General features: G+C 45.3%; 2 protein-coding genes across 7 annotated transcripts in view; one reads left to right on the top strand and one right to left on the bottom strand.

Annotated features, from left to right (window-relative positions):
• Nucleotides 1-27888, top strand: part of MYLK (myosin light chain kinase) — a 325099-nt gene that overhangs the window by 142308 nt on the left and 154903 nt on the right. For all 4 annotated transcript variants that reach the window (XM_084643345.1, XM_084643346.1, XM_084643344.1 and 1 more), the window contains exons 4-7: nt 6225-6273; nt 14825-14990; nt 19848-20013; nt 27326-27362. In XM_084643345.1, coding sequence (XP_084499471.1) covers nt 6225-6273; nt 14825-14990; nt 19848-20013; nt 27326-27362 — 418 coding nt within the window. The remainder of the gene's footprint in view (nt 1-6224; nt 6274-14824; nt 14991-19847; nt 20014-27325; nt 27363-27888) is intronic.
• Nucleotides 9226-27888, bottom strand: part of LOC311528376 (uncharacterized protein) — a 72711-nt gene continuing 54048 nt past the window's right edge. Inside the window, exons 1-4 of one of the 3 annotated variants that reach the window (XR_014713589.1) lie at nt 15129-15293; nt 12605-12704; nt 10393-10512; nt 9226-9679 (exon numbers count right to left, since the gene is read on the bottom strand). Coding sequence is in view for 1 of the 3 variants with exons in the window: in XM_084643350.1 (XP_084499476.1) it covers nt 9419-9679; nt 10393-10512; nt 10724-10747 (405 nt within the window). In the remaining 2 variants the exon portion in view is untranslated. Of the gene's footprint in view, nt 9680-10392; nt 10513-10723; nt 13223-15128; nt 15297-27888 lie in introns of those variants that run through there. The other 2 variants (XM_084643350.1, XR_014713590.1) reach the window with 2 other exon arrangements.

Below are 27888 nucleotides of genomic sequence, written 5' to 3'. Positions count from 1 at the left end.
CAGTGACCATGAGTTGGTTGAGTTCAGGATCCTGACACAGGGAAGAAAGGTAAGCAGCAGGATACGGACCCTGGACTTCAGGAAAGCAGACTTCGACTCCCTCAGGGAACGGAAGGGTAGGATCCCCTGGGGACTAACATGAAGGGGAAAGGAGTCCAGGAGAGCTGGCTGTATTTCAAGGAATCCCTGTTGAGGTTACAGGGACAAACCATCCCGATGAGTCGAACGAATAGTAAATATGGCAGGCGACCAGCTTGGCTTAATGGTGAAATCCTAGCGGATCTTAAACATAAAAAAGAAGCTTACAAGAAGTGGAAGGTTGGACATATGACCAGGGAAGAGTATAAAAATATTGCTCTGGCATGTAGGAATGAAATCAGGAGGGCCAAATCGCACCTAGATCTGCAGCTAGCAAGAGATGTCAAGAGTAACAAGAAGGGTTTCTTCAGGTATGTTGGCAACAAGAGAAAAGCCAAGAAAAGTGTGGGCCCCTTACTGAATGAGGGAGGCAACCTAGTGACAGAGGATGTGGAAAAAGCTAATGTACTCAATGCTTTTTTTGCCTCTGTCTTCACTAACAAGGTCAGCTCCCAGACTGCTGCGCTGGGCATCACAACATGGGGAGTAGATGGCTAGCCCTCTGTGGAGAAAGAGGTGGTTAGGGACTATTTAGAAAAGCTGGACGTGCACAAGTCCATGGGGCCGGACGAGTTGCATCCGAGAGTGCTAAAGGAATTGGCGGCTGTGATTGCAGAGCCATTGGCCATTATCTTTGAAAACTCGTGGTGAACGGGGGAAGTCCCGGATGACTGGAAAAAGGCTAATGTAGTGCCAATCTTTAAAAAAGGGAAGAAGGAGGATCCTGGGAACTACAGGCCAGTCAGCCTCACCTCAGTCCCCGGAAAAATCATGGAGCAGGTCCTCAAAGAATCAATCCTGAAGCACTTACATGAGAGGAAAGTGATCAGGAACAGTCAGCATGGATTCACCAAAGGAAGGTCATGCCTGACTAATCTAATCACCTTCTATGATGAGATTACTGGTTCTGTGGATGAAGGGAAAGCAGTGGATCTATTGTTTCTTGACTTTAGCAAAGCTTTTGACACTGTCTCCCACAGTATTCTTGTCAGCAAGTTAAAGTAGTACAGGCTGGATGAATGCACTATAAGGTGGGTAGAAAGTTGGCTAGATTGTCGGGCTCAACAGGTAGTGATCAATGGCTCCATGTCTAGTTGGCAGCCGGTGTCAAGTGGAGTGCCCCAGGGGTCGGTCCTGTTTTTGTTCAATATCTTCATAAATGATCTGGAGGATGGTGTGGATTGCACTCTCAGCAAATTTGCAGATGATACTAAACTAGGAGGAGTGGTAGATACGCTGGAGGGCAGGGATAGGATACAGAGGGACCTAGACAAATTGGAGGATTGGGCAAAAAGAAATCTGATGAGGTTCAATAAGGATAAGTGCAGGGTTCTACACTTAGGACGGAAGAACCCAATGCACAGCTACAGACTAGGGACCGAATGGCTAGGCAGCAGTTCTGCGGAAAAGGACCTAGGGGTGACAGTGGACGAGAAGCTGGATATGAGTCAGCAGTGTGCCCTTGTTGCCAAGAAGGCCAATGGCATTTTGGGATGTATAAGTAGAGGCATAGCAAGCAGATCAAGGGACGTGATCGTTCCCTCTATTCGACATTGGTGAGGCCTCATTTGGAGTACTGTGTCAAGTTTTGGGCCCCACACTACAAGAAGGATGTGGATAAATTGGAGAGAGTCCAGCGAAGGGTAACAAAAATGATTAGGGATTTGGAACACATGACTTATGAGGAGAGGCTGAGGGAACTGGGATTGTTTAGTCTGCAGAAGAGAAGAATGAGAGGGGATTTGATAGCTGTTTTCAACTACCTGAGAGGTGGTTCCAGAGAGGATGGTTCTAGACTATTCTTAGTGGTAGAAGAGGACAGGACAAGGAGTAATGGTCTCAAGTTGCAGTGGGGGAGGTTTAGGCTGGATATTAGGAAAAACTTTTTCACCAAGAGGGTGGTGAAACACTGGAATGCATTATCTAGGGAGGTGGTAGAATCTCCTTCCTTAGAATTTTTAAGGTCAGGCTTGACAAAGCCCTGGCTGGGATGATTTAATTGGGGATTGGTCCTGCTTTGAGCAGGGGGTTGGACTAGATGACCTCCTGAGGTCCCTTCCAACCCTGATATTCTATGATTCTATGAATGTCCCTTTAGGGAAATCTACCACAGAAATCTTTTCTGTGGTGGCTGCCATTGGTGTTAGCACATTAACCAGAGTGATTGATGTTGGGCAAAGTGAAGTGTTTACTTACCTCTCTTTTCCCTGTGGCTGCACATTCTCACTCTGCAGCATACCAAACACCTGCTGGCCTTGAGAGAGCACAATGGACTATAATACCTGTCCAGTTGGTTATTTAATAAAAAAGCAGCAATGCTCCATGTTAGGATATAGATATTCAGGCCTGTCTGTAAAGGCCTATACTCTAAGAATTTAGGTTTATTCTTATCACTTAACTAGTTATAGAGGTATAAAAGAAAGAATCAAAATCACTTTCTGCTGGTGTAAGGGCCTTTCTCTTACTGTGACAGTCTGAGGCCCTGTTCTTAGGCTAAGGCCTTTGGCTAAGCAGCAGAGGCAGCCATAAGCTGGGAAGCGACCAGTCACATTCTCACATTCCAAACTAGTCACATTGAAATAAGGCAATCTGGAGCTGTTAGAAAGGTGATCTGATCTATCACCTCCAGAGAAAAGGAAGAGCCTAGAGGATGTAAAAGGAAGTTTAGTTTGATAGTTTTCTGTTTGGTAAGAACTCACTTACCAATAGACACAGCTGAGAAACCCTCCTGTCTTTACGGATGTAGTTGTAAAATCCTCACTTCTGTATTGTTTTGTCATTATAGTTCCCACTTTGCTATTGTTTGTTTGCATGGTCTCTATCTAGTTCTGTGTTTGTTTCTGTCTGCTGTATAATTAATTTTGCTGGGTGTAAACTAATTAAGGTGGTGGGATATAATTGGTTAAATAATCATGTTACAATATGTTAGGATTGCTTAATTAAATTTCAATAAAATGATTGGTTAAGGTATAGCTAAGCAGAACTCAAGTTTTACTATATAGTCTGCAGTCAATCAGGAAGTGTGTGGGTGGGGTGGGGGTGGGAAATGGGAACAGGGAATGGGGGTGGGGGTGGGGAATTGGAATCGTGTTTCGCTAAGGGGGGAAATGGGAACAGGGAATGGGGTGGGGAATTGGAATAATTTTTGCTAAGGGGGGAAGGGAACAGGGACACAGGTGTAAGTCTCTGTGGTGTCAGAGCTGGGAAGGGGGACACTAAGGAAGGAAACTGGAATCATGCTTGCTGGAAGTTCACCCCAATAAACATTGAATTATTTGCACCTTTGGACTTCGGGTATTGTTGCTCTCTGTTCATGCGAGAAGGACCAGGGAAGTGAGTGGGTGAAGGAATAAGCCCCCTAACACTCCACTCTAATGTGTAAGGGCCAAATTTATCATGGATGAAAGGAGGTGCAATTCCACTGGAGTCAATGCGGTTACCTGCAGAAATCATCAGTGAATATAGCCATGTTCTGCTGAAAAAAATTTGAGCTTGTAAAGTTGTTCACTTGTTTTTAGTTCAGCTTGGCAGGGCGGGGAATACATAAAATCACAAAAACTCTGCTGACATCTCTCTGTATTATTATTTATTTGTATAACAGTAGTGCCTAAAAGTGCCAATCAGTAGTGGGGCCCCATTGTGCTAGGCACTGTACAAACACATAGTGAGAGACCATTCCCGCCCAAAGGAGTTTACAATATAAATGGACAAGACAGACAAAAGGTGGCTGGGGAAAAAGGCACATAAAAGTGAAGTGATCTATCCCAAGGTCAGACATCAGAGGCACTGCTGGGAACAGAAACCATGTCTCCTGAGTCCCCATCCAGTGCCCTAAACACTAGACCACACTGTCTTTCCTGAAATGCTTTCACAATTTAATTTCTTTGAGGGGCAAAAACAAGGGTCTTTGGACTGGTAGGTGTCATTTTAGCTTCATATGCCTTAAAATGGCTGGGTAACAAAGGGCCTGATCTTGAGGGCTGCTAAGGCATCTTTAACTTCCATGGAAGCCACCTCTCAGGATTAGGCCCATAACTATGGAAACCACAGATTTCTGAGGGAAATAGCAACTGACTGTCTGCTACAGTGATAGCACCAGTTACTGGTGCTTTTATAACACAATAACATCACAAGTGAAAGGCTGCATTTCTTGAGGATCTACCAGCTATGCTCAATATATGGTTCAGTTTGATGTCTGTGTCACATGGGAAGCAGCTAAGATCAAAATGGGAATTTGGAAAGGCACATCTGCATATTAGATAATCTAAGGCTTTGTCTACACTTTTCTCTAAAAGTTGGGCAGTGTGAACGCTCTTTGTTGGCACTTTTGCCAACAAAATACTTCCACCCCCTATAAGCAGGGTTCACGTTGTCAACAGGAGAGCACCTCTGCCCACAATGAGCGATTTACACTGCCACTTGCCATGGCAAAACTTTTGTCTTTCGGAGGGGGGGAGGGCTTTTTTAAGCACCTGTGAACAACAAAAGTTTTGTCCTTCCATTGGCAGTGTAGTCAAAGCCTTACACTGTTAAATTTAAAACTCCCAGTAACATAGAGCCAGAGAAAAGTGTTAGAAATTGACATCAGTGCTACTCTCTGTTTGCAAGCTGGCCGATGTGCCTCATTTCAAGTTTCTGGTGAATAGCAAAGCCCTTCAGATTGCTGGCTTCCTGTTGAATTCCCAGGGCACATTTTACCCAACTTCATCCTATCCTAAAGAGAAAAAAAATGTTTGTCTATTCATGGTCAAAGACCTCTCATGGAAATCCTCAGAGTGCAAACTTGTTGGAATCAACAGGTTGCACAGGGGCAGAGTTTGAAATCAGTTTTCTGACATTGGCTGTTCAGTCCTGAATTCATTTATTGTTTTAAATTCATTGCAGTAAAGCACCCAAAGATTAAGGTCATTAGTGTCATACAGAAGTCTCTGTTCTAATAATCCTCCATGCGCCACTGATGTAAAATACAGAACTATTTCTTTCCAGATAAGCATATGGGACTGGTTGTTGTCTGAAAGAAACATTACTAAATCATTATGTAGCTTTCCTACACAGAGGTTTTGACTGGTACCACTCCATCTGGTATACTCGTTTTAAATGAGATCTATGGCAGATACTTATAAATCTCAAGAAGCTTCCATTGTTGACAGCTGCCATAGTTGTTTATTTCTCACTGTCACCTTTGATCTGCCCTGTTTCCCTTGCAATTTTTGTGTGTTAAAAAGTTAGTAATGTTTATTTTGTTAGTCTGTCCAGTAGATGGTGCTAAGTAATCAGTGCATTTTGTGCACTGTGTATATTTTGCCAGTACTGTAGGGTGGGTTATATTACCTTGAAAAGAAGCACACCAAAAAGAAAAGGTGACACGGACAAATACATGAATAAAAGAATAGCCTGTTCATGGGACTCTCTAATCCTGCCACTCTGAAAAATGATTAATAATAATACTTGGACTTTATAATAGAGTGTTTCATCCGGTGGTCTCAAATGGTGAATAAGAAATTATCCCTAATTTATGGATGGGGAAACTGAGCCAAGAATTTAGCTGTTAAATCCTAAATTTTGAAAATTGGCTTCTTAAGTAATTTTCCCAAAATTACACAGTAAGCCAGTGTCAGAGCTGAGAACAGAATCCAGGTTTTTGAATGTTGGACATGTAGTTTTATGCCTTCTCCACTGGAATACAGTGTGGGTGAAAGTCATGTTCTCTAATCATTAGTCAATATTAGTTATATGTAGACAGGGGTCTTTGTGACCTGAGTCACAAAGTGTGGATAGTGGATTTGTAAATTCCTAAAATTCAGGGATGGTTAGATTGGAGTTCTGTCTGGAACCCAAATCTAGTTAATAGTTAAGTATTTAACACAGGTCTGAACCAAACACAGTCCTATACTGAAGGGCATACTCCTGCATTGGTTAGAGTACAGGTAAAATAACTTGTACTGTAGGTATCTTCCACCTCTAATTTTCATGATCCTTGTTTGACAGCAGGAGAAAGAAATACAGGATTTACACAGATTTTGGTATCTGTAGTACCTAATAACCACGATAAGTCATCTAATTTGTTGTCTTTCTATAACATACAGGAAACTCCTTGAAGAAATACAGCCTGCTGTCCAGTGCCAAAACCCTTGGGTAAGAATTCTAGGCTTCATGGAGTTCTTTAAAACACAAGGTCTGGTGGTGAAGGTTGTGGAGAGACTGGAGAATTTTTTTTCCTTAAGTGACTTTGCCGTCTAACATTAGTGCTCAGTTTTATTCTGAGGGCCAATTAAAACGAGTTTGATTTCTGCTTAGCCCCTAATAAAGCTTGACCAGATTAAAAAAGCATATAGTGACCTTGGCAGCATTCTCTTCCAGCATCAGAGGCTTGAATAATGGAGGAAGGGGTGGTCTTGTTAAGGCACAAGACTGAGAGCTGGAAGAGCTGGATTCTATTCCTGTGTGGTCTTGTGGAAAACACTGCAGTGCCATAGTTTTCCTATTTGTAAAATGGGGGCAACATTACTAGTCTAATTCCCAAAGGTGCTGGAAGGCTGACCTCATTAATGATTGTGAAATGCTCAGATTCTGTGGCGATGAGTCCCCACGTAATGCATGTAAACAAGTAACCAGAATAAGCCCAAATCAGTGTGCTTCAGTGAGAGCTGTTCTGTCTGTAAATCCGTGAGAATAATATATGCAGACGATTGATGTTTGTCTGTTGAGAAGGGATGGCAGTAACCTGCTTCAGCTAATCCTGTCCCATGCCAGTTGGGAGAATATACCTATAGGAATCAATGTGTAGACAAGGACAGCTTACTCTGGGTTCACCATGGATGTGAACTCTTTCCCATTTATTTTAGGAGGGCTGGAATGATACGTCTCATTAGCCCTTTTGCAGTTTGCACTCATGAAACTGTCTTGAGTTGGTATCATTGAGATTAAGTAGTTTAATGGCCCAAATGGTGGTTCTGTAATATTATCCATGGCCACAACCAAAGAACCTGGTTGACGAGCACTTTTCTCAAGGAGGCGGTGGAAGGATTTTGGTGACAGAGGTAAGCTTCTCCTTACGACATACGAGTTAGTTTTGATACCTTGAGGATTAGGTGTGCGTGCTTTTAAATAGGGTTGCCAACTTTCTAATCGCACAAAACCAAACACCCCTACCCAGCCCCTGCTCCAAGGCCCCACCCCTGCTCTGCCCCTTCTCCAAGGCCCCGCCCCCCTTTGCTCCATCCCCCCTCCCTCTGTCACTCGCTCTCCCCCACCCTCACTCACTTTCACCAGGCTTGGGCAGAGGATTGGGGTACGGGAGCGGGGTGCAGGCTCTGGGGTGGGGCCAGGGATGAGGGGTTTGGGGTGCAGAAGATGGCTCTGGGCTGGGGCAGTGGGTAGGGGTACAGGGAGTATAGGCTCTGGGATGGGGTGCGGGCTCCAGCTGGGGCCATAAATGAGGGGTACAGGGTGTGGGAGAGGGCTCCGGTCTGGGGCAGGGGGCTGGGGTGTGGGGGAAGTGAGGACTCCAGCTGGGGGTTCAGGCTTGGAGTAGGGCCGAGGATGAGGAGTTTGGGGTGCAGGAGGGGACTCTGGGCTGGGGCAGGGGGTTGGGATGCAGGTGGGGTTTCAGAGTGTGGGGACGCTTGGCAACCCTATTGTCACTGCTGGTGTCCTTAATGCAATGCCACCCCACCCTGCCATCCCTTCTCATTAGCATTCTAAACTCCTACCTGCGTTACCTGCCTATTTACCCTTAAAGCCATGGCAGATATTGATAAAAACTGAGATTTTAGAAGGGAAATCTAGTGTAAAAGAGTGTTCTTCCATATTTAAAGTGATTCTCTCCTCCCCTGCCCCAGTACAACTGTGTGTTGGAACAAGATTTGCCCCATATTACTGCTACCACTAGCAATAATGGACTAATATACCCAGACATAACTTCCGGGGTGAGGCTGACACAAAGGATAACTTCTCCACTGCATGGGCTGTGCTGTTTACCAAACATTTATAATTAAATGGTTGTTTTGAGGTTCAAAATCCTGGGCCTGATTCTTCTTGCAATTACCTGGGGTTTTACAGTTTTATAACTTGATTGACTTTAATTGGCTTATTCCTGATTCACACCACTGTGATTGAGTGGGGAAATGGGCCCCCATAGGTTCAAACAAAAATAATTTCCCTTGCCAATGTTAGTGATCAGAACACAGCTTATTAGCATTGAGTATTTTAATTTTCCTTTTCGCTATGAATCCTATTTATTTACTTTTTGGATTTCGCTCCGATTACAGCGATGAAAATAGACTAGTCAAGCAAGTGAAAGTGACTAGTTGTTCTTTGAGTGCTTGCTCATGTCAATTCCATTCTAGGTGTGCACGCACTCACGTGCGCAGTCATCAGAGATTTTTGCCTTAGTGGTATCTGTAGGACTGTCTGTGGCGCCCCCTTGAGTGCTGCACTCATGTGTCGGTATATCAGGCGCTGCCAGCCCTGTGCCTTCTCAATTCCTTCTTACCGCCCATGGTGGCTAGTCAGAGCGCCTTTCCTTGCACCAGCGGCACCGGGTTCGGTGCATGAGACACGCTCAGAGGTCTGGGTAAAGGAGACAGCATCCACCCCAAAAAAACCCTTTCTCATGGGGGATGAAACCCCAGAGCCTCCCCTAGCGGTACAGTTGTCGACCTCATCCCCGGATGAGGTGGTTGCAGGACCCTCGAGGGCCAGCCTCCCGGACAGTTTTAAAGAACATCAGGTCCTGCTTCGATGGGTGGCCAAGAACTTGGGCCTAGAGGTGAAGGAGATGGCCAAGCAGGTGGACACCTTGTTCGATGTCTTCTCAGCCTCTGTCCCGGCATGTGTTGCACTACCAGTGCACGATGAGGTCCTGAAAATTGCCAAGGCCCTCTGGCGAACCCCATCGTCCATCCCTCCCACCTCCAAAAGGGCTGAAAAGTAGTACTTCATCCCAGCCAAAGGGTTCATCTCCGGGCTCACTGGTTGTCTTTGCGGCCAATGAAAAGGCCAAGCAGGGACACACCAGTTCAACTCCCAAGAATAAAGAGGCCAAAAGACTGGACCTTTTGGGGAGAAAAATTTATTCAAGGAGCCAGCCCGCAATTCCGGGTGGCAAACTATCAGGCCCTCTTGGGCGGGTACAGTTTTAACTTATCGGACTCCCTCTGTAAATTAAACGAGTCCCTCCCTCAGAGTTTGGCCTAGGAATTCAGCACCCTGGTGGAGGAGGGCATCACGGCAGCTAGGTGCTCTCTCCAGATGGCGTGGGACATGGCGGATTTGGCAGCTAAAGGTGGGCACATCGGCGGTGGTTATGAGGCGCAGCTCCTGGCTTCAGACTGCCACCCTGTCCCAAGAGATGCAGATCTCTATGCAGGACCTCCCATTCAAAGGGAATGGACTCTTTTCGGAGCAGACTGATGCGAGGCTGCATAGGTTGAAGGACACTCAGGCCACCCTTCGCTCGCTGGGCATGCATATGCCGCAGTCTGCACAGAAGCAGCTCCAACTGCCCCCGCTGCCAAGGCCTTGGCAGCCTCATCGGGGTCTGCGAGGAGAAGGGATAGAGACATGAGGTTTAGTCATCGCCACCCTTCTTCCTCCCACTCACCTGCCCGGCCCGGTGAAGCATCCGGGGGGCGAGAAGTGCTCATTTTTAAGGTGCGATCAAGAGTGATGCCCCAGTCAATTCCCCGGATCCACCTTGTTCTTTCCTCTACCATCTTTGTGCCTACCATTTGGCCTGGTCGCGGGTCACCTCGGACTGCTGGGTATGGGATATAGTATCTTGGGGCTATACCCTGCAATTTTCAGCCAACCCTCCCTCCTCTTCCCCATCCCTGTTCAGGGACCCTTTTCACAAGCAAGTCCTCATCCAAGAGGTCAAGAACCTCCTGCACCAGAAGGTGGTGGTGGAGGTCCCTTGGGATATGAAGGGAAAAGGGTTTTATTCCCGCTACTTCCTAATCGCGAAAACAAAAACGGGCCTCAGACTCATTATGGCGTCACCTCAACAAGTCTCTCAGAAAGTTGACGTTTCACACGGTCTCCCTGGCCTCCATCTTCTCCCTGGATCCAGGGGACTGGTATACCGCCCTTGACTTGAAGGATGCTTATTTCCATATTTCCATATTCCAAGGTCACAGACATTTCCTCTGTTTCATAGTGGGCGGACACCATTTTCAATTCATGGCGCTGCTCTTTGGCCTCTCATTGGCCCCGAGGGTGTTCACAAAATGTATGGCGCCAGTGGCTGCTTACCTGAGACATCGACGGATCCAGGTCTTCCCATATCTCAACGACTGGCTCATCAAGGGCAGGTCTCGGGAGCAAATGCAGAGGAGCCTCCATCTGGTGTGTTCTACCTTCAGCAATCTGGGCCTGTTGTTAAACGAGAAAAAAATCTACCTTAACACTGGTCCAGTTAGTAGAGTTCACTGGGGTAGTTCTGGACTCCACATGAGCCAGAGCCTTCCTTCCAGAAGCGCTTTTTAAGGCCATGTCGGACCTGATCTCCCATGTAAAGAACCACCCGCTCACCACGGCTCACATCTGCCTGCAGTTGTTGGGCCACATGGCCGTGTGTACATACGTGGTCAGCCATGCTCGGCTCCATCTCCAGCTTCTGCAAGTGTGGCTGGCATCAATCTATATCCGCAACAGGCACAACCTAGAGTGGGTAGTCAGTGTGCTGGATCACAACAGGTCATCCCCTGGATTGGTGGTTGGACCCAAGGCTGGTGTTGGAGGGAGTTCCCTTTGTGACCCTGTCCCTGTCGCTGACCCTGGTCTCCAATGCTTTGGACCTAAGCTGGGGAGCCCATGTGGGCGAGCTAAGCATCCATGGCCTCTGGTTGTGGGACAATCTGGCCCTCCACATCAACATCAGGGAGCTCAGAGTGGTTCTTCTGGCCTGCCAGGCTTTCTTGCCCCACCCGAAGGGCAAGGTGGTGCAGATCCTGACGGAAAATACCACTGCGATGTATTACATCAACAGGCAGGGCAGTATCAGGTCTTCGGCCCTTCATCAAGAAGCCTTTGGGATTTTTGTGTGCAACGTGCCATTCATCTGATCGCCGCACACCTGCCTGGAACCAGGAATGTCCTGGCGGATCACCTCAGCGAGACTTTCTCGTCTTGCCACAAGTGGTCGCTCCATCCGGAGGTGGTCAGCATAATCTTCCAGAGGTGGGGGACCGTTTGCGTCCAGGCAGAACAGAAAATGTCAAAATGTCTGTTTGATCTGGGGGTTGGACAGGGGCTCCCTATCCCCTATGCCTTTCTCATTCTGTGGTTGCGGGCTCTGATGTATGCCTTCCCGCCGGTGCCACTGATTCACAGGGTCCTTGTGAAGATCAAGCAAGACAGGGCAAGAATTATCCTAATAGTCCCCACATGGCCTCGCCAGCACTGGTTCGGCACATTGCTGAGCCTTTCAGGAGCTGCTTCGCTGCAGCTACCTCTGACTGGATCTGCTGTCCCAGAACCACGGCAGCCTTTGGCACTTGATGGCTTGGCTACTATATAGCTAAGCATGGACAAACAGGCATGCTCAGACTGTGTTCAGTAGGTCTCGCTGCGTAGCAGGAAACACTCAACCAGAGCGACTTTCCTGGCCAAATGGTGCTGAGTCTCGGAATGGCATATCCAGGCCGAGCAGGCCCCGCTGCAGGACATCCTGGATTATCTGCTGCACCTCGAACTCCCAAGGTTTGTCCCTGTCACTTAGCTGCTATCTCAGCTTTCCATCCTCCATTCCAAGGCAAGTTGATCTTTGCTCACAATATGATGGTACATTTTGAAAGGTCTGGAGTGTCTCTACCTGCACATCCGGGATCCCATCCCTCCCTGGGACCTGAATCTCATGTTGTCGAGGCTCATGGGGCCTCCCTTTGAGCCTCTGGCTTCCTGCTCTCTCCTGCTTCTCTCCTGGAAGGTTTCATTCCTGGTCATGATAATGTTGGCCCACAGGGTGTCTGAGATCAGGGCGCTTACTTCAGAACCACACTATACAGTCTTCTACAAGGATACGGTCCAGTTGCGACTGCACCTAGCATTTCTGCCCAAGGTTGTTTTCCAGTTTCATACTGGCCAGGACATATACTTACCCATCTTCTTTCCAGAGCCTCATGCATCAGATCAAGAGCGAAGCTACACACTCTGGACGTCAGGAGGACGCTGGCCTTTTACATAGAACAAAGCCATTCTGTAAGTCAATGCAGCTGTTCATTGCGGTGGCAGACAGAATGAAAGGTCCCCCAGTGTCTGCTCAGAGGATTTTGTGCTGGATCATGGCCTGCATCCGATACTGCTATAAGCTGGCGAAGGTGCTTCCACCAGCAGTTGTGACTGTACACTAGGCTGGGACACAAACATCATCAGTGGCCCTCCTGGCACAGGTGCCAATCCAAGAGATCTGTAGGGCTGCTGCCTAGTCGTCTGTCCACACGTTATTGTCACATTATGCGCTTACCCAGCAAGCTCGAGACGACGCTGGCTTTGGCAGAGCAGTGCAGCAAGTTGCAAGTCTGTGAACTCTGAGTCCACCTCCATGGACATTGCTTGTGAGTCACCTAGAATGGAATCGACATGAGCAAGCACTCAAAGAAGAAAAAATGGTTACCTACCCTTTCGTAACTGTTGTTCTTTGAGATGAGTTGCTCATGTCCATTCGATTACCTGCCCTCCTGCCCCTCTGTTGGAGTTGCAAGAAGGAACTCAGAGGGCGTAGAGCTGGCGGTGCCTGATATACTGACGCATGAGCATGGCACTCAAGGAGTTGCCACAGCTGGCCCTACAGATACTGCTAAGGCAAAAATTTCCCATGACCACACACTTGGGCATGTGCACACCTAGAATGGAATGGACATGAGCAACACATCTCGAAGAACAACAGTTACAAAAAGGTAGGTAACCATATTTTAGGTTCTTTTGTGCTGTTATTTGTATTGCAAACACGCTAGGGGAATATGCACGTGCTAAATAGTCCTACTAAGGAAGGATAGTCATATGGCCATTTAGCTCTGTCTTTCTAAAGGGCTCGCCTAATCCAGTGGATTTTAATAGAGTTATTAAAAGGTTCATCCTCCTGTTTTCTTTGCTTCTGTGTTTTACTCCTGTTTAGAGCTTTCAGAATTTGGAAAGATTTAAATCCAAAATACTCTTGAGTTATGTAAAAAAAGAAAATATTAAAAACATAGCTATTTGTATTTGGTTTTGTAAAATCTAGGAAGGGAGTGTATATATGTCTAGTAGTCTAGTGGTAATTAATATTCTCTTTTGATGTATCAGTGTTTATACATGTATGTATACATATACACGCATGCGCGCGCGCACGTGCATTCCCTCTAAATTTTGGGACTAAACTATGAGTGACCCTTTTTACAAAGCACTAGCCTTCCTCTTTAGGTAAGGCACCACTCTTGCCCAAAAATTTTCAGTATTCCTTTTCTCTGTTTAAATCCTCTCCATCATGGTCTTGTCTTACTCAGAATTCTCAAGTAGCCCATATGGCCACCATCATATCTTGGCAGCTCCTTGAACTGAGGCTGTGAGGTCTGTATTAGTGTTCTGATACCTTATAGAAAAAGGGAGGTATTGATACTTCTTATTTGCATGTGGGTAAGATGCTGTGTGGAAAATCAATGCCCCAAAAGTGGTTTGGTTTGCCAGAAATTCCAGGCTAAAAATAATCACCATCTACTATCTTCTGCTATTGTGTGGCTTGATTATACCGTGGCTGTATTCAGATAGCTCCTTTTGACATTAACAGGCATAAATTGCACTTATTTTGTCTTGCTTACAATACTGTTTTGTATTTCTAGGTTATGTGACTGTGACTGACTGTTCTCTCTCAGTGTTGAAGTGTCACTTTCTTAGCAAAGCATGTTGTTCCACAGCTATGTCATCTTTATAATCAAAGCTGGGCCAATCCTGCTAAAAGTTATTCATTATCATTAATTAGAACTTCTAAACTAATTTGTTTTGTTTCGTTTGTGCCATTTTCATGTTCACTTTGTGAACATTCTAGTGAATGAATTTCCTGGCATAAATGTTTACTAAAATAGTAAATTTTAGGTATACACGTTAGAAAAGTGGTGAAAAGTGAATGTCATTCATAATCACAAGTGATTATGTGATTATCACACTCACTGATAGGTGAAATAATTGGAGAATAATTCTGAACAGCTAACAAATATGGGTAAATCTATAGCTGTTGGCAGACAATTCACAGATTGGAAAAAAGGACTGATTTAAATGTATATTTTGTTAATTGTGACTAGTTTGCCCAGCTCTGGTTATAAGCAACCAGAATTGTCAAAAAAGGTGTGATAGTTCTTGTTGTGTGTTTGTTGGATGAGGGCACACAGAAGAACAGTGTCCAGTAGCATGAGAAATTGAGAGCAGTGGTCTCCAACATGTGGGCCTGTGATGGGTGTCTCCTTATCACATGTCAGCATTTTGTTCCTTACGTTGGCCACACGTTGCCAGCTTACTTCTGATTTCTGAACATTTTGTCCCACTGGCCAAAAATTGTTGTCTTATGCTGGTACCTTTGTAACTCAGTGTTGGTTACCACTTACACTATTTCAAGTTGGCAGACCACTGTTCTAATATGCTTTCTGAAGTGTGCCTACCCACAAGAAAAGGTTACAATTCCTCTGCTAAACTCAGGTATTCATTGCCTTTCCAGGGGGAGATTTTCTGTTCCGTCAGTGGAGAACAGGCCAAGCATCTGGGGAGAAAGTCCACCAAAGTTTGCTACAAAACCCAACAGAGTCATTGTGCGTGAAGGCCAGACAGGCAAATTCTCCTGTAAAATAACAGGACGACCACAGCCTCAAATAACTTGGTTTAAGGTATGGTTTCCTGAGGGGCTAATGTCCTTGTTCTGCCTCAAAGCTTCTATTATAGGAGGATGAAGTCTGTTGGTTCTTCTTCAAGTGCGGGTCCTGCTATGTGTTTTCCACACGTGAGTATGCGTGCATGCCACACACCTGAGTCCAGAAATTCTTCAAAGCAGTGTCCCTTGATTATGTGCAGTAGTGTCCCTCATGCTCCCGACTGAGGGTATAAGAGGCAGTGTGGGTCAACACCTTTCCGGGTCCTTCTTACCACTGGATGGCCTGAGTCAGAATCATGTCCTCCTTCACTCCATGCATAACCTGTAATGGAGATTTGCTGTAAATCGTTTTTATATCTTAACTTGGTAGTTATAGTTAATATACAGTTAATATAGGATAGTTTCTCTCCTCCGCCCCCATTCTTCAGAAATCTTCCCCAGTCCCAAGACGACACCCAGAGTCTTGGGATTCAAAAATTGCATCTCCTGCTCTTGCTCCTTCTCTGTCAGTGACAAGCATCAAAGGTCCCTGTTCTGCCTGGGTGAGGTGCACATCTCTGCAAAGTGCAGTAGCTATTGATCCTTCCCACCCAGAACTAGAGAGATCCAAGAGCACTGACTAAAAAAGTTCCCGATGGAGGAGGCTTAACCAACCAGCAGAGCCCCCCCAGGCACAAGCCTTGGAACGGAGCCTTTACCGCAGAAACCCAAAGAGTTCTCCTCCAGGGCTCCTCATGAATGTAAGGGGAGCTCTCATGGGCTTCAAGACGATGACCGCATGCCGTTTATCAGAAGCCGCCCATTTCAGGATCTCTTAACCCAGGACAGAGGGAAAATCAAGCAACCCAACCCAGGTTCACTCCACCTCAGGCCTGGCGTTTGGATGGGCATCTGAAATAGAATACTCATACTGCACTCCTGCTCAGGAAATACTTATCCAAAGTAGAAAGGATTCTACTAGAGCCTGCTACCAGGCTAAACGGTGGCACTTTTCAGCCTCGGCACAACACCACCAACATTCCCTTCATAGGTGGGCATTCTGGCTTATCCTAGACTAGTTTCTCTCCTTAAAGACTTCAGGTCTGGCCCTTAGTTTGCTGTGGGTACACCTAGCAGCAGTTAGTGCCTTCCTCCCTCCCGTGGAGGGATATTCTATGTTTACATACCTGGCTACTGTGCAATTTATGAAGAGCTTGATCAGTACCTTCCCATTGGTCATTAAATCTATGCCTCAATGGGACCTTAACCTTGTCCTGTCAACACTCTCAGGTCCACCCTTCGAACCTATGGCAACATATGCCATGACCCACCTGTCCATGAAGGTGGTGTTCTTAGTGGCCATCACTTTGGCCAGAAGGGTCAATGAGGTAGGAGCCAGGATGGCGGACTCTTTATACAGTATTTCAGAAAGGGAAGGTCTCCCTTAATTTACACCCCAAATTTCGCCTCAAGATTGTTTGAGTTCTATGTCAATCAGTCAACTCACTTACCTGCAGGTCCATGAACACTGGTTTGAAGAATTTCTGTACTCAGGCGCATGGTGGGCATGTGCACCCACATGTAGATAGGGACAATACATCTTGAAGAAGCTTCAGTTACAGTAAGTAAGCGTCAGGGACTGTGATAGTATAAACTATACTACGTGTCAAGAAACCTGTGTACAACGCTGAGGGGGCAAATCTTCCCTGCACTTGCAACCCAGAAACTCCACTGAAACTAGTAGAGTCATTCGCAAGTGCAAGTGTCACCTGAATCTGTCTCATTACTCTTGTTAATGCTATTTATTATTTGTATTGTGGTAGCGCCAGCCAAAATCAGGGTCCCATTGTACAAGCCCCTGGTAAGAAACAGTCCCTGCCCCAAAGGGCTTACAATCTAAATAGGAAAAACAGACAAAGGGTGAGAAAAAAGACATATTATCGTTTCTCTTTTACAGATGGGGAGCTGAGGCCCAGAGAGATTTAATAACTTGTCTAGGGTCGCTAAGGGAGTCTGTGCCAGAGCTGGAAACTGAAAAACACTTCCTTGAGTCCCTGTCCGTGCCTTCCCACAAGGCTATGCTTTGTCTTTTTTTTTTTCTTTCGTTGTCCGTAAGAAGTTTGTATTTAGTGATAAGTGAAAAGATCCTACAGGGGGAAATGGAAATAAGCAGTCTAAATGCAGTAACAGTCAGGTGTGTTTTTATTTGCCAGTATTTTGCATATTTAAAAAAATCCAAGTTTGAAAAAGAACAGTTCATCCACATCAATATGAGCTCTACTAAACCAGCCACATCACAAAAGAGTTTGATTTCTAAAATAAAGACAGGATCAGTGGGAAATGTTCAGGTCTGGTGGTTTCGCTTCTAAATAAATAACACTAAAATTTCTGATTTTTAAGGTAATGTTAGGATTATTAGAACAGTGAAGAAGCACCAGGTTATAGTGACTTTTGTTATCTGGAAAATTTCCCTGGTTTACAACCATATTTGTCTCAGTAATGGTGGAGCTTTTGGGTGATATTTAATTATTACATTGGTTTATCCATCCCCGCTGAACAATTTATGTTTTGAAAAATTGAAGATATTTTTGCTCTTCAAAATTATAGAATTGAACATTAATTCTTTTGTCTTCCTCTCTTCCCCTGCCTTCTGCATCACGGCAAGGACTATAGACCAGATGGTAGGAAATGTAGGGCATTTTCTCACTGTTTTTTATTTCTCCTGCTCAGACAGGTTCTCTGCCAAAAATTGAACAATCCCATGAATCAGCGGAGGAAGGGGAATGTTTAAAGGGGTGAGGGGTGGGAATGTTTCATAATTGAAAGAACACATTTCCAGTTGCCGGCCACTATCATAAATCATTATTATTTGTAGTACAGAAATGCCATGGGGCATCAACCAGTGCTCAGGGTTCCACTCTGCCGTGCAAATACATAATAAAAGAAAGTCCCAGTCCCAAGGAGTTTTAGCTAATCTGCATGTCATTAATCCATGTTTTATAACTTGTTCTGCCAAGTGGCAGTTTCTTCCCCTTTCTTAGCAAAGATCTAACAGCAGAGTGTTATAGTGAGACATCGTAAAACTAACATACACTGATATAAAACCACAATTTTCAGAATGAATGAATCAGATCCATCTGGGGATGCCTTATTCTTTCCTTTTACTTTGTTTATCTGCTAATTCACAAAGATCAGTCGTTCATGTTGGATCCCCAGGACAATGGTGTCAGTTGGTTTAACTGAATTTTCTTTCAGCTATGATTTTATAATATTCAGACACTAGGAAGTTATTGAGTCATCAGAGGTGTTAAAAACTCAACATCTACCAAAAAGTACCATACAATGCTGCCAGGGAAAGTACAGTTTCCATCTGTATTTAGAATAGGAAAATTTGTGGTATCTGTTAGCAAAAGATATCTTTTTATTGGTGACTAAAGAAGCACATGCTTACAATGGCTTGCTTAGTCATAGATTCATAGAATATAGATGCATAGATATTTAGGTCAGAAAGGACCATTATGATCATCTAGTCTGACCTCCTGCACAACACAGGCCACAGAATTTCACCCACCACTCCTGTGAAAAACCTCTCACCTATATAATATGCCAAAAGGGACCATTATGCTCATCAAGACTGATCTCCTGTGTAACACAGGCCATAGAATTTCACTTAACAATTCCTATGTCAAGCCCATGGCTTGTGATTGAACAAGAGCCTATCTTTTAGGAAGTCATCTAATGTTGTTTTAAAGTATCAATTGATGGAGAGCCCACCACATTTCCTGGTAAGTTGCTTCAGTGTTTAATTATCCTCTCTTTTAGCTTTATTTCTAGTCTGAATTTATCTAGCTACAGCTTCCAGCCATTGGAGATTATCTCTTTGTCTGCTAGATCAAAGAATCCTTCATTATCAGAAATTTTCTTCCCATGTAGGTACTTCCAGACCATGATCAAATCACATTTTAACCTTCCCTTGGATAAATTAAAATAAAGACATTAAGTTTAGATAAAATAGATTAAGTATTAGGAACAACTGTTAAGATAGGTAGATGTCTTTAGTCTGGCAACTTTGGCCACGACTATTTTTGAGGGCGAAGTGTCAACCAGAACTTACAATTGTGATAGGTCTTGCATTTATTTGTGCCTCAACCTTAATATTATTTACAAACATAAGAGGCTCAATTGTTGGCACAGGAATGGAAAGGGTGGGTGCCAAATATGGCTTTTATCCACCTTTGCACTCTCTGTATTCTAGGCCCTGCAAGGGTTTGCTCTAACTTGCACTCTGCTTCCCATGGACTCCAATGGGCTAAGGAAAGCAGAGAATAGCTGTACTGCAGTAGCCCAAGACCTTTTGCTCCCTACAGTCTACCCCTGAGATGCCCTCTGTGCCAGAGAGGGTCTGCACTGGGTCTCTCTGGCAGCTCTGTGCCTCTCAGGAACCTCTTTTAGGTGGGGGGTATTTCTTTAGCAGACCAGCATAAAGGGGCCATAGCACAATGGAGAATTGGCCCCAAAGTCTCTGTCTGTAACTATTATTCTGAAATGTGATGTCAATCTCTCAGAAAAGGAAATAAAATGTGTTACTGCTTCAGTTGCCTATACAGTAAAAGCAGATTTTATTTTCTAAGGATACTAATGCGGATGATTAAAATTCAGAAGAGAATGGAAATAAAGGGTGGCAAAATCCAGGAGAAGCAGTCTCCTGCAGATTTGAATTATAAAGCTTTGAACCCAGAACGTTTGTTTATACTGGCTGGGTACTAGCCACAGAAGGTATTTGGCTGAGAGATAAGTGGAAAGAACAACATGGGACAATGGACTGCTCTCTTACCACAAGCTGCTTATTTCCATGACTGTCTCTCTAATCACAGTTATTTTGTGATCCTTACAGGGTGATATTCAGTTGCAGCAAAAAGATCGTTTCAACATGTTTGAGAAAGCAGGCATCCAGTTCTTGGAAATCCAAAATGTCCGTCTGGCTGATGCTGGAACTTATATTTGTACCGTGATGAATAGCGCTGGGAAGGCATCCGTGTCTGCAGAACTCATGGTTCAAGGTACAACAAAAAGAGATTAATTGGGAATAACACAAGTGCATTACAAAGCATTCTTTAATCATTGCTTTCAGCAAGGTCTGAATACAAGTGTTGATTCCCCCCCCCCCCCAAGATCTCTCTCTCTTTCTCTCCCCTCCCATGCCCCCCTCTCCCCTCTTTTGTGTGGAATGACATTTTGATGTATCAAAACCTGCAGCACAGTGCTACAACTAAAAACACTGTCCAGTGGCAACTGTCAAAATGTTCTCTTATCACTTCCCATAGGACCTAGCATTTTGCTTTACTTTTGTCACTTTGGAGCTTGATATTTTTTAATGTCAGCAAGTGGAAATTCTACATATGTAATTAAATACAGTAATCATACCTTTAGAGAGTGCCTCATTTGTCGGGGATGGGCAAATACTTTTACTAAGATAGTTAAGTAATTGTATTTAGCATTGTCGTAGTACTTTATTCTTTCAGTGCACTGTATGAACATTAATCTTCACAATTCCCCTTTGAGTAGTAAAGCATTATTATTATATCCATATTTATAGATGTGTGCCGAGGGGAAAACAGAGACGTGGGGAAGTTAAGTAGCTTGTCCAAACCAGCACAAGAAGAGATAAAAAGTTGAATTTAAAATTCAGGTGTTCCTACCTCCCAGCCCTGTGCTTTTTTGACTGTAATTAAAAGGAAAAAATAGATTTGTGTAAACACGTAAAGGCACGTGTGTGTGCTACATATGTCATGACATATATAGTTAATTTTCTGGGTTGATGCTCCTCATGCTTGTACACCGGACCCTCACTATAGTCTGCATCGCTGTAGCGTGGATTCGTGTATAGTGCGGTCGCGGTGATGCATCCCAAATCTAAATTGGGACCCATGGCAATGCGTTCCCCGCATTAACGCAGGACCACGCATGGATCCCGAACCCCGGGCTGTAGCAATGGTCCGGTATACCTCAACACCAAAAGCATAGGCCTCGATCCCTCGAGCTACAGTAGAAGTTCCTTATCTCTAAGGAAGAAGTAGGCTGATGCAGCTACAGGGGCCAGCTATGTGCACAAAGCCAATACATTACATATGCCCCTGTTCCACTCGCTTGTTGCAATCATTGGAGGTCCACGGGAGTCTGTGTCCCATCTGGGGAGCCATTTTGAGAAGCAGCAGGGTTATGTGTGTACAAATGACAACAGAAATTGAACTCAAGCATGTACTACTTAACCTAAAAGGAGTGCTGTGAGCAAGTAGCAATCTGTGCAGCCACTGTGGCCAGCCACTAGAGAGAGCCCATTTGCCAGTGTATTACTCAGTCAGGTTTTTGTTCATTGAGCCTTTTATTAAACATGTGACTGAATCTCTGACTGCTCCCGCCCGGTTAATGGCCCTACTGTGTATAACGGACACATCTGCCTTGGGACATGATGCGGGCTGGGAACCAACAGTTCAGCTACCATTGTGTACAAATTTCAAATGCTAACTGCATCCCTAATTAAGGGGCACATTCTTTCCTGTATCAGTACGTTCAAAACAGGAGAGGACTATGGGCCCTAGGCATGTAGTAAAAAGGAGGTTACATGGTAGTGTATTTAACTTATCATCTGCTTTTACCATTCTAACCTCCCATATCTAATTCTTTAAATATCAATTAAATCAGATAGTAGGAAGTGCTGTAAAGCATTATCAGGCAGTCATACAATTGAAATTATTGCATTATTTTTAAGCAAAGCTATGTAGAACTCTTGTATAGATAATCTTGTTCCAAGAGCTTTATTCTTCCAAGTTTCCACAGTCAGGTGGAGGGTGGCAAGAATGTTCTCTTAATTGATAGGGTCATGGAGCACTCCTTTGTCTTCAGCCAGCTGAGGTTTGTTAAGCTTTTTCTGGATCTTTATCTGATTATCTTTCAACTGGGATTCAGCTTACTTTTTCAGTGAAAAATTTTGGTAACTGTTTATGGCCAGACTAATTGCAAGGTTTTGATGGGTTATTTTTGTCCTATGTACCTTTAGAGTCTTTTGTTCACTCTTTGTGGAGTGCCCTGGTTGCACCACATCTCTCATCTCTTCCCTGAGACAAGGATTCAAATGTATGGCTCACCTTGAGCATGGTTCATTCAGTATTTGCTCACCTCTTCCTTCGTCTCAGCCGTTAAATTCCTTTGTGCTGCAGTCCCAGTCACACAGCTGGCCTATAACACAGTAGCTCAACTTGAAACCTGCTGCTGATGCACAGAGGATGGAAAACATTGCCTTTTGGAGGCTCAGTATTGCCTCTGTGATGCTTCCAACCATTACCTGCCCAATATCTGAATCTGGATCTCCCAGAACAAGTGGTTGTGCACTTTTGCCAAAATGCTAGTCTGAGCCTCCTGAGAATGAAGTACACTACAATTAACTTGGAAAATTGAATGAAAACACTTCTTTGGAATACTGTCCGGTTCTGGTGTCCACGGCTCAAGAAGGAAGTTGAGAAATGGGAGAGGGTTCAGAGGAGAGACACAAGAACAATTACAGGATTAGAAAACATGCCTTAGACTCAAAGAGCTCAATCTATCACTATATTTCGCTCAGGGGTTGGCAACCTTTTAGAAGTGGTGTGCCGAGTCTTCATTTATTCACTTTAATTTAAGGTTTCGCATGCCAATAATACATTTTAACATTTTTTAGAAGGTCTCTCGCTATAAGTCTATATATTATATAACTAAACTATTGTTGTATGTAAACAAGGTTTTCAAAATGTTTAAGAAGCTTCATTTAAAATTAAATTAAAATGCTGATCTTATGCCACTGGCCCACTCAGCCCGTTGCCAGCCTGGGGTTCCATTCACCTAGGCTGGCAGCGGGCTGACCGGGGCCTGCGGCCGGGATCCAGGCTGGCAAGGGGCAGGCAGCCAGATGGGCAGTGGGCTGAGCGGGACCGGTGGCCGGGACCCCAGACTGGCAGTGGGCTGAGAGGCTCAGCCCGCTGTTGGTCTGGGGTTCCGTCCGTCGGCTCCTGCCAGCCAGGGTCCTGGCTGCCGGCCCCACTCAGCCCGCTTCCAGTCTCGAGTCCTGGCCCTGTCCACATAGAGTAGGTACCTACCTTCTCCCTGGTTCTAGCATTCTCTTCCTCTCTCTGCACTGAGAACAGGGCTGGGGGAGAAGGAGCAGGCTGGGGGTTGGGGTGCAGGGTCTGGCCAGGAGATAGAATGAGGGAGGGGGCTCAGGGTTGGGGCAGGAGGTTTGGATGTGGAGCACTTACCTGGGCAGCTCCCATTTGGTGCGAGGGGTGCAGGTGGGAATGTGGGGGGGGAGGTATGCAGGAGCTCCTGTTTGGTGCTTAGGGTGGGGGTGGGGATGTGGGGGGTGCAAGTGTCAGGACATGGGGTGTGGGGGGGCTGGGTATGTGTGGGGGGTGCAGGAGTCAGGGCAGGGGGCTGGAGGTGTGTGAGGAGGGTGCAGGAGTCAGGGCAGGGGGCTGGGGTCTGGGTATGTGTGAGGGGAGCTGGAGTCAGGGCTGAGGTTGTTGGGGGCGTGCAGGGCTCAGGGCACAGGACTGGGGTGTGGGGGGTGCAGGGGTGAGGGCAGAGGGCTGGGTGTGTGTGAGGGGGGTGCAGGGGTGAGGGCAGATGGCTGGGGGTGTGGGCTGGCGTCGTGGGGGTGCTCCCAGCTCCCTGCCCTGAGCAGCTCACAGCAGGGGGCTGGAGGGGATATGCCCTGATTCCACCACCTTCCCCAAGGTCCCCGGAGCGTGCTGCGGTTCTGCTTTTCCCTCTCCCCATCGGTAGTAAGGGCCGTCAGCTGATCAGCCGTAGGGAAGGAGAGAAGGAGGGGCAGGAACTTAGCACGCTGGGGGAAGAGGTGGGGGGAGGGGGAAGCTTGTCTGCCCTGCAAGGAGAGAGCAGTGGGCAGGGGGCGGAAAAGAGCAGGCTGGGCCGGGCAGGATTTTTAGTGGCACGCTGCTGTCTGTCCGGGTCCGGCAGACAGCAGCGTGTCATTAAAAATTGGCTCTCATGCTGTGTTTGGCACGCATGCCATAAGTTGCCAACCCCTGATTTAGCTTAACAAAGAGAAAGTTAAGGGGTGATTTGGTTACAATCTGTAAGTACCCACGTGGGCAACAAATATTTAATAATGGGCTCTTCAGTCTAGCAGAGAAAGGTATAACATGATCCTGTGGCTGGAAGTTGAAGCTAGACAAATTCAGACTGGAAATAAGACGCATATTTTTTAACAATGGGAGTAATTAACCATTGGAACTGTTTACCAAGGGAATGGTGGATTCTCCATCACTGACAAAAAATCAAGATTGGATGTTTTTCTAAAAGATCTGCTCTAGAAATCATTTTTGGGAAGTTCTATGGCCTGTATTATGCAGCACGTCAGAGTAGATGATCACAATGGTCCCTTGGAACCTGTGAATCTCTTAGACTATTCTGTAGCATTTTAGCCACTCTCTAGGCTAATTGGAGTAGCCACAACTCATGATCTGGCAATCTCATAAATACATTCAGAGAGCTAATTCCATAGAGTCCTCCAAGGTGTAAGAGAAATGCAGTAGAATCTTTGTTTTATGTTGTGAGTATAACTGTAACTTGTGCAAAACACATGCATAAAATGCAGTATGGATTTCTGTGTGGTAACACACAGGGTGCTTTGGAGAGGTGTCTGTTAGGGGCATTGATTTATGCCTTTGGTATTCACCAAACTACCTTCATTTTCAAAATATTTCCTCAGAAACGACACTCTAGGCCCCTCCTACATGGGCTTCTTTCCTCTGAGTCAGCTACTAAGGCTGAGTTTAATTTGCCACTCCGTGCCTCAGTTTCCCCATCTGTAAAATGGACATTTATCACCTTTGTAAAGTGCTTTGAAAGCTATGGATGAAAAGTGCTATATGAGAGCCAGGTATTATTTTTATAGTGATTTTGGGTTTCCAGCTTCAGAAACCTGAAAGGCCCTGATATTTCTGCATGTGCTGAGCACCACCCTCTCAAAGTCAGGTCACTTTAAGGTGTCTCAGGTTGGTTACTCAGAATCACTTATTACTTTTGAGTAACTGGCTCTAAATCTGTTGTAGCTTGCTGAAAAGGTATTGACAAGGCTCTTTGCACCTGCCAACCCAGCCCTCAAAATGTTTCCTAAAGAAGAAAGTTCTCCATCCTCCTCACCCTCAACTTGAACACACTTACTGACAAAGAACCATTTCTAGGCAGCTTACTTCCTGAAGTGCACTGCTGGGGCTATTCAAAGACTCTGTTGTGAGGAGGAAGACTGCAGAAAGAGAAGAGTCTTGGGCTCAGACTGCTCTCCAGTGGCAGGAAGTTCCATGGGCGAGTCCCTGTCTCCTAGGCATTCCTCCTCATCTTAACTTCTTGATTTCAGTGTTGCAAAATACACAAACAATAAGAGACCGAACATTCATTGAGCATGATAAAGTGAGTGTACATGGACTGAAAGGCCCAGGCCAGATTTCAACACCTTTACCTAGGCTGAATAGCACCGTGCTCCACCAGTGATTGCTTTCCTTTCATTGAGAATACTTGTGGAGTGAAGCGCTGTTCAACAGGAGTAAAGGTATCAGAAGCTGCCCTTAGTGGGCACTGAAGAGCAATGTAAGCTTCCAGAAGTAAATGCCAGGTGTAACATAAGTACAACCTTCTAGTAGTTCCTATTTATTTTATTTTTTTTATAACTTGCAAGTCTACACCAGGGTGCTCAGCCCTGCTGGAGGTTTGTATGGAGTGACAATAAAAGTTCCTGAATCTTGATCACATGAGGGATACTGTGCTCCTGCTTTTCAAAAGTGAGGAGACAATCTTTGTCTGGGAGATAAAGTTGTCCAGTAGGAAGTGGTCCACAGCCAAATGAATTGTCAGATTCAGAGACAACTCCCTTTCAGGGTGAGAACATGTCCCTGATGTCTGGAGATGTTCTCTGCCCCCTCCCCCAAAGTCTGTCTCTATGTCCACATTAACTCTACACACACAGTTGTTTTATCCTGGTTTTTGTAACTCCCTGCAGACTCGTCACCTGGATGAGCTGCCTGAGATATTGATATTGACAACAAGCAGACTGGGTTCATATGCTCCTCAAGGGACACTCCCCACACCTCCTTGATCAGTGACATACTGAAGACCTGTCCTTTTTCGCCTCCCAGTGAACCCACTGCCCTTCCTAGCACAAGTTCTGAAGCCCATCTCTGCAAACTTCCCTGTACCTTACCAAGGCCCGAGTTCAAGAAAGTAGCATTATTCAGGGCAACACTTAAACATTTGCATAAAACTCAATGGGACTTTAGCATCTCTAAACATGTGCTTAAAGTGCTTTCTTGTACTGGGGTCCAAAACTGTTCCTTATGCTGCCTTCCTTCCCTGAACTGCTGTCCTGGCTGTTCACTTTAAAAATCTGGGTCACCATGTACTGTAAACAGCGCTTTCCTGTGCTTGTAGACTTAGAGCACTGCAGACAGCACTAACTGGCACCCTGCCTTTGCGCTCTGCAGTGTTGGCAGCCCATTTATGGCTACCACTGCTTTGTGCATAAGTGTGGGAGAAGGATCTTTCCCTCCTGGCATACCCATGCAAGGACAGATGTAACTGTCACTAAATGACCCAGAATAATTGGGGTCTTTTAGAATAAGAAGAAAACTAAATCTCTGAGCAATTTGAATCCCTGGGTTCATTGTAAGCTCTGTGTGAGCTTCCATGCCAGAACATTTCTTCCAAAAGTGAAAGATTCAATATGTTGGTTTCATTTTTATGCCATTGTTTGTGTTGAATATGTTGATCTCTACCAGCCAGCTCATGCTTAATCAGGAATTTGTGGCTGGACACAGTTTACAACCAGAACACCTGATTCAGCATCTTCGTAATTACACTTTTTAGATCTAATACAGAGGATGTGTTGTCTGCCTAGGTCCACATCCTCTCTGAAGTTTCATTAAGAATTAATGAGCTGTCTCCAGCTGGAATATCCTGCATGCCTGCCTTTTCTAACCCAGAACATTTCAGTCTGGCAAAGCCCTTTAGTTTTCAGTGGGCCTTGCAGTTGCTAGATCTAGGAATATCTTAAACTGAGCCAAGACCTCTTGCCATTTCAGTTGAGCAGTCAGCACTTGTGGTTGGGAGTCAAGATCTGTCAATGAATCTGTTGTGGTCCAGTGACTCAGCAAAAAGTGGGTATGATTTAGATCCATCTCAACTTTCCTCTGGTGGCAAGCCATAATTTGGCTCCCATACAAAAAAAAAATTGACTCTCCAAAATATAAACTTTGCCAAAAGCTTTATTTTGACATTTTCAAGGTTTGTATTTAGTATAATATGTTTACTTTATTTTTATTTCAGGTTCAGATAAGACAGACCTGTATGTTCACCCATTATGGTATGTTTTTCATTCAATCCTTTTTCCCTTTTCCGATCTTTTGAAATGAAATATACTGTGGTCTTGAAATTGCAGCATGAAACTTCACTGAAAGAAAAACAAACCACCTTCTTCATTGCTTAAGTTTGAGGGTTAGAAAGAAACTTTACTCGAGGACAGATTATCTCATAATGGATTCCTCGTATCTCCTGTGAAGCAGTTAGTATCGGTCGCTGTTGGTGGCAGCATTCTGTCCGAGACAGACCACTGATCTGATCCGTAAGAGATAATTCTGATGTTTCTGGTATGACAAAGTCAGGCCGGGCAGCTGGAGGAGTGTGGCAGGGGGCCAATATGTTAGCCCTAGAATGTTAAAGGCCCTCTTTCCCCCAAGCTGAGAAGTGGTTACCTCAGGTCAATTAGGGACACCAGCATCCAATTAAGGGACTGCCTGAGACCTTTTAAACCCAACCCCCCTACCCCACCCCACCCCCCGCAATTGCCAGGCTAGTGGCCATAGGGAAATAAGCTTCCCCAGGGTGAGAGG

Source organism: Lepidochelys olivacea (genome assembly GCF_965140295.1).
Source record: "Lepidochelys olivacea isolate rLepOli2 genome assembly, chromosome: 11".
NCBI classification, from domain to species: Eukaryota; Metazoa; Chordata; order Testudines; family Cheloniidae; genus Lepidochelys; species Lepidochelys olivacea.
This window is presented reverse-complemented; position numbering and strand designations above follow the sequence as displayed.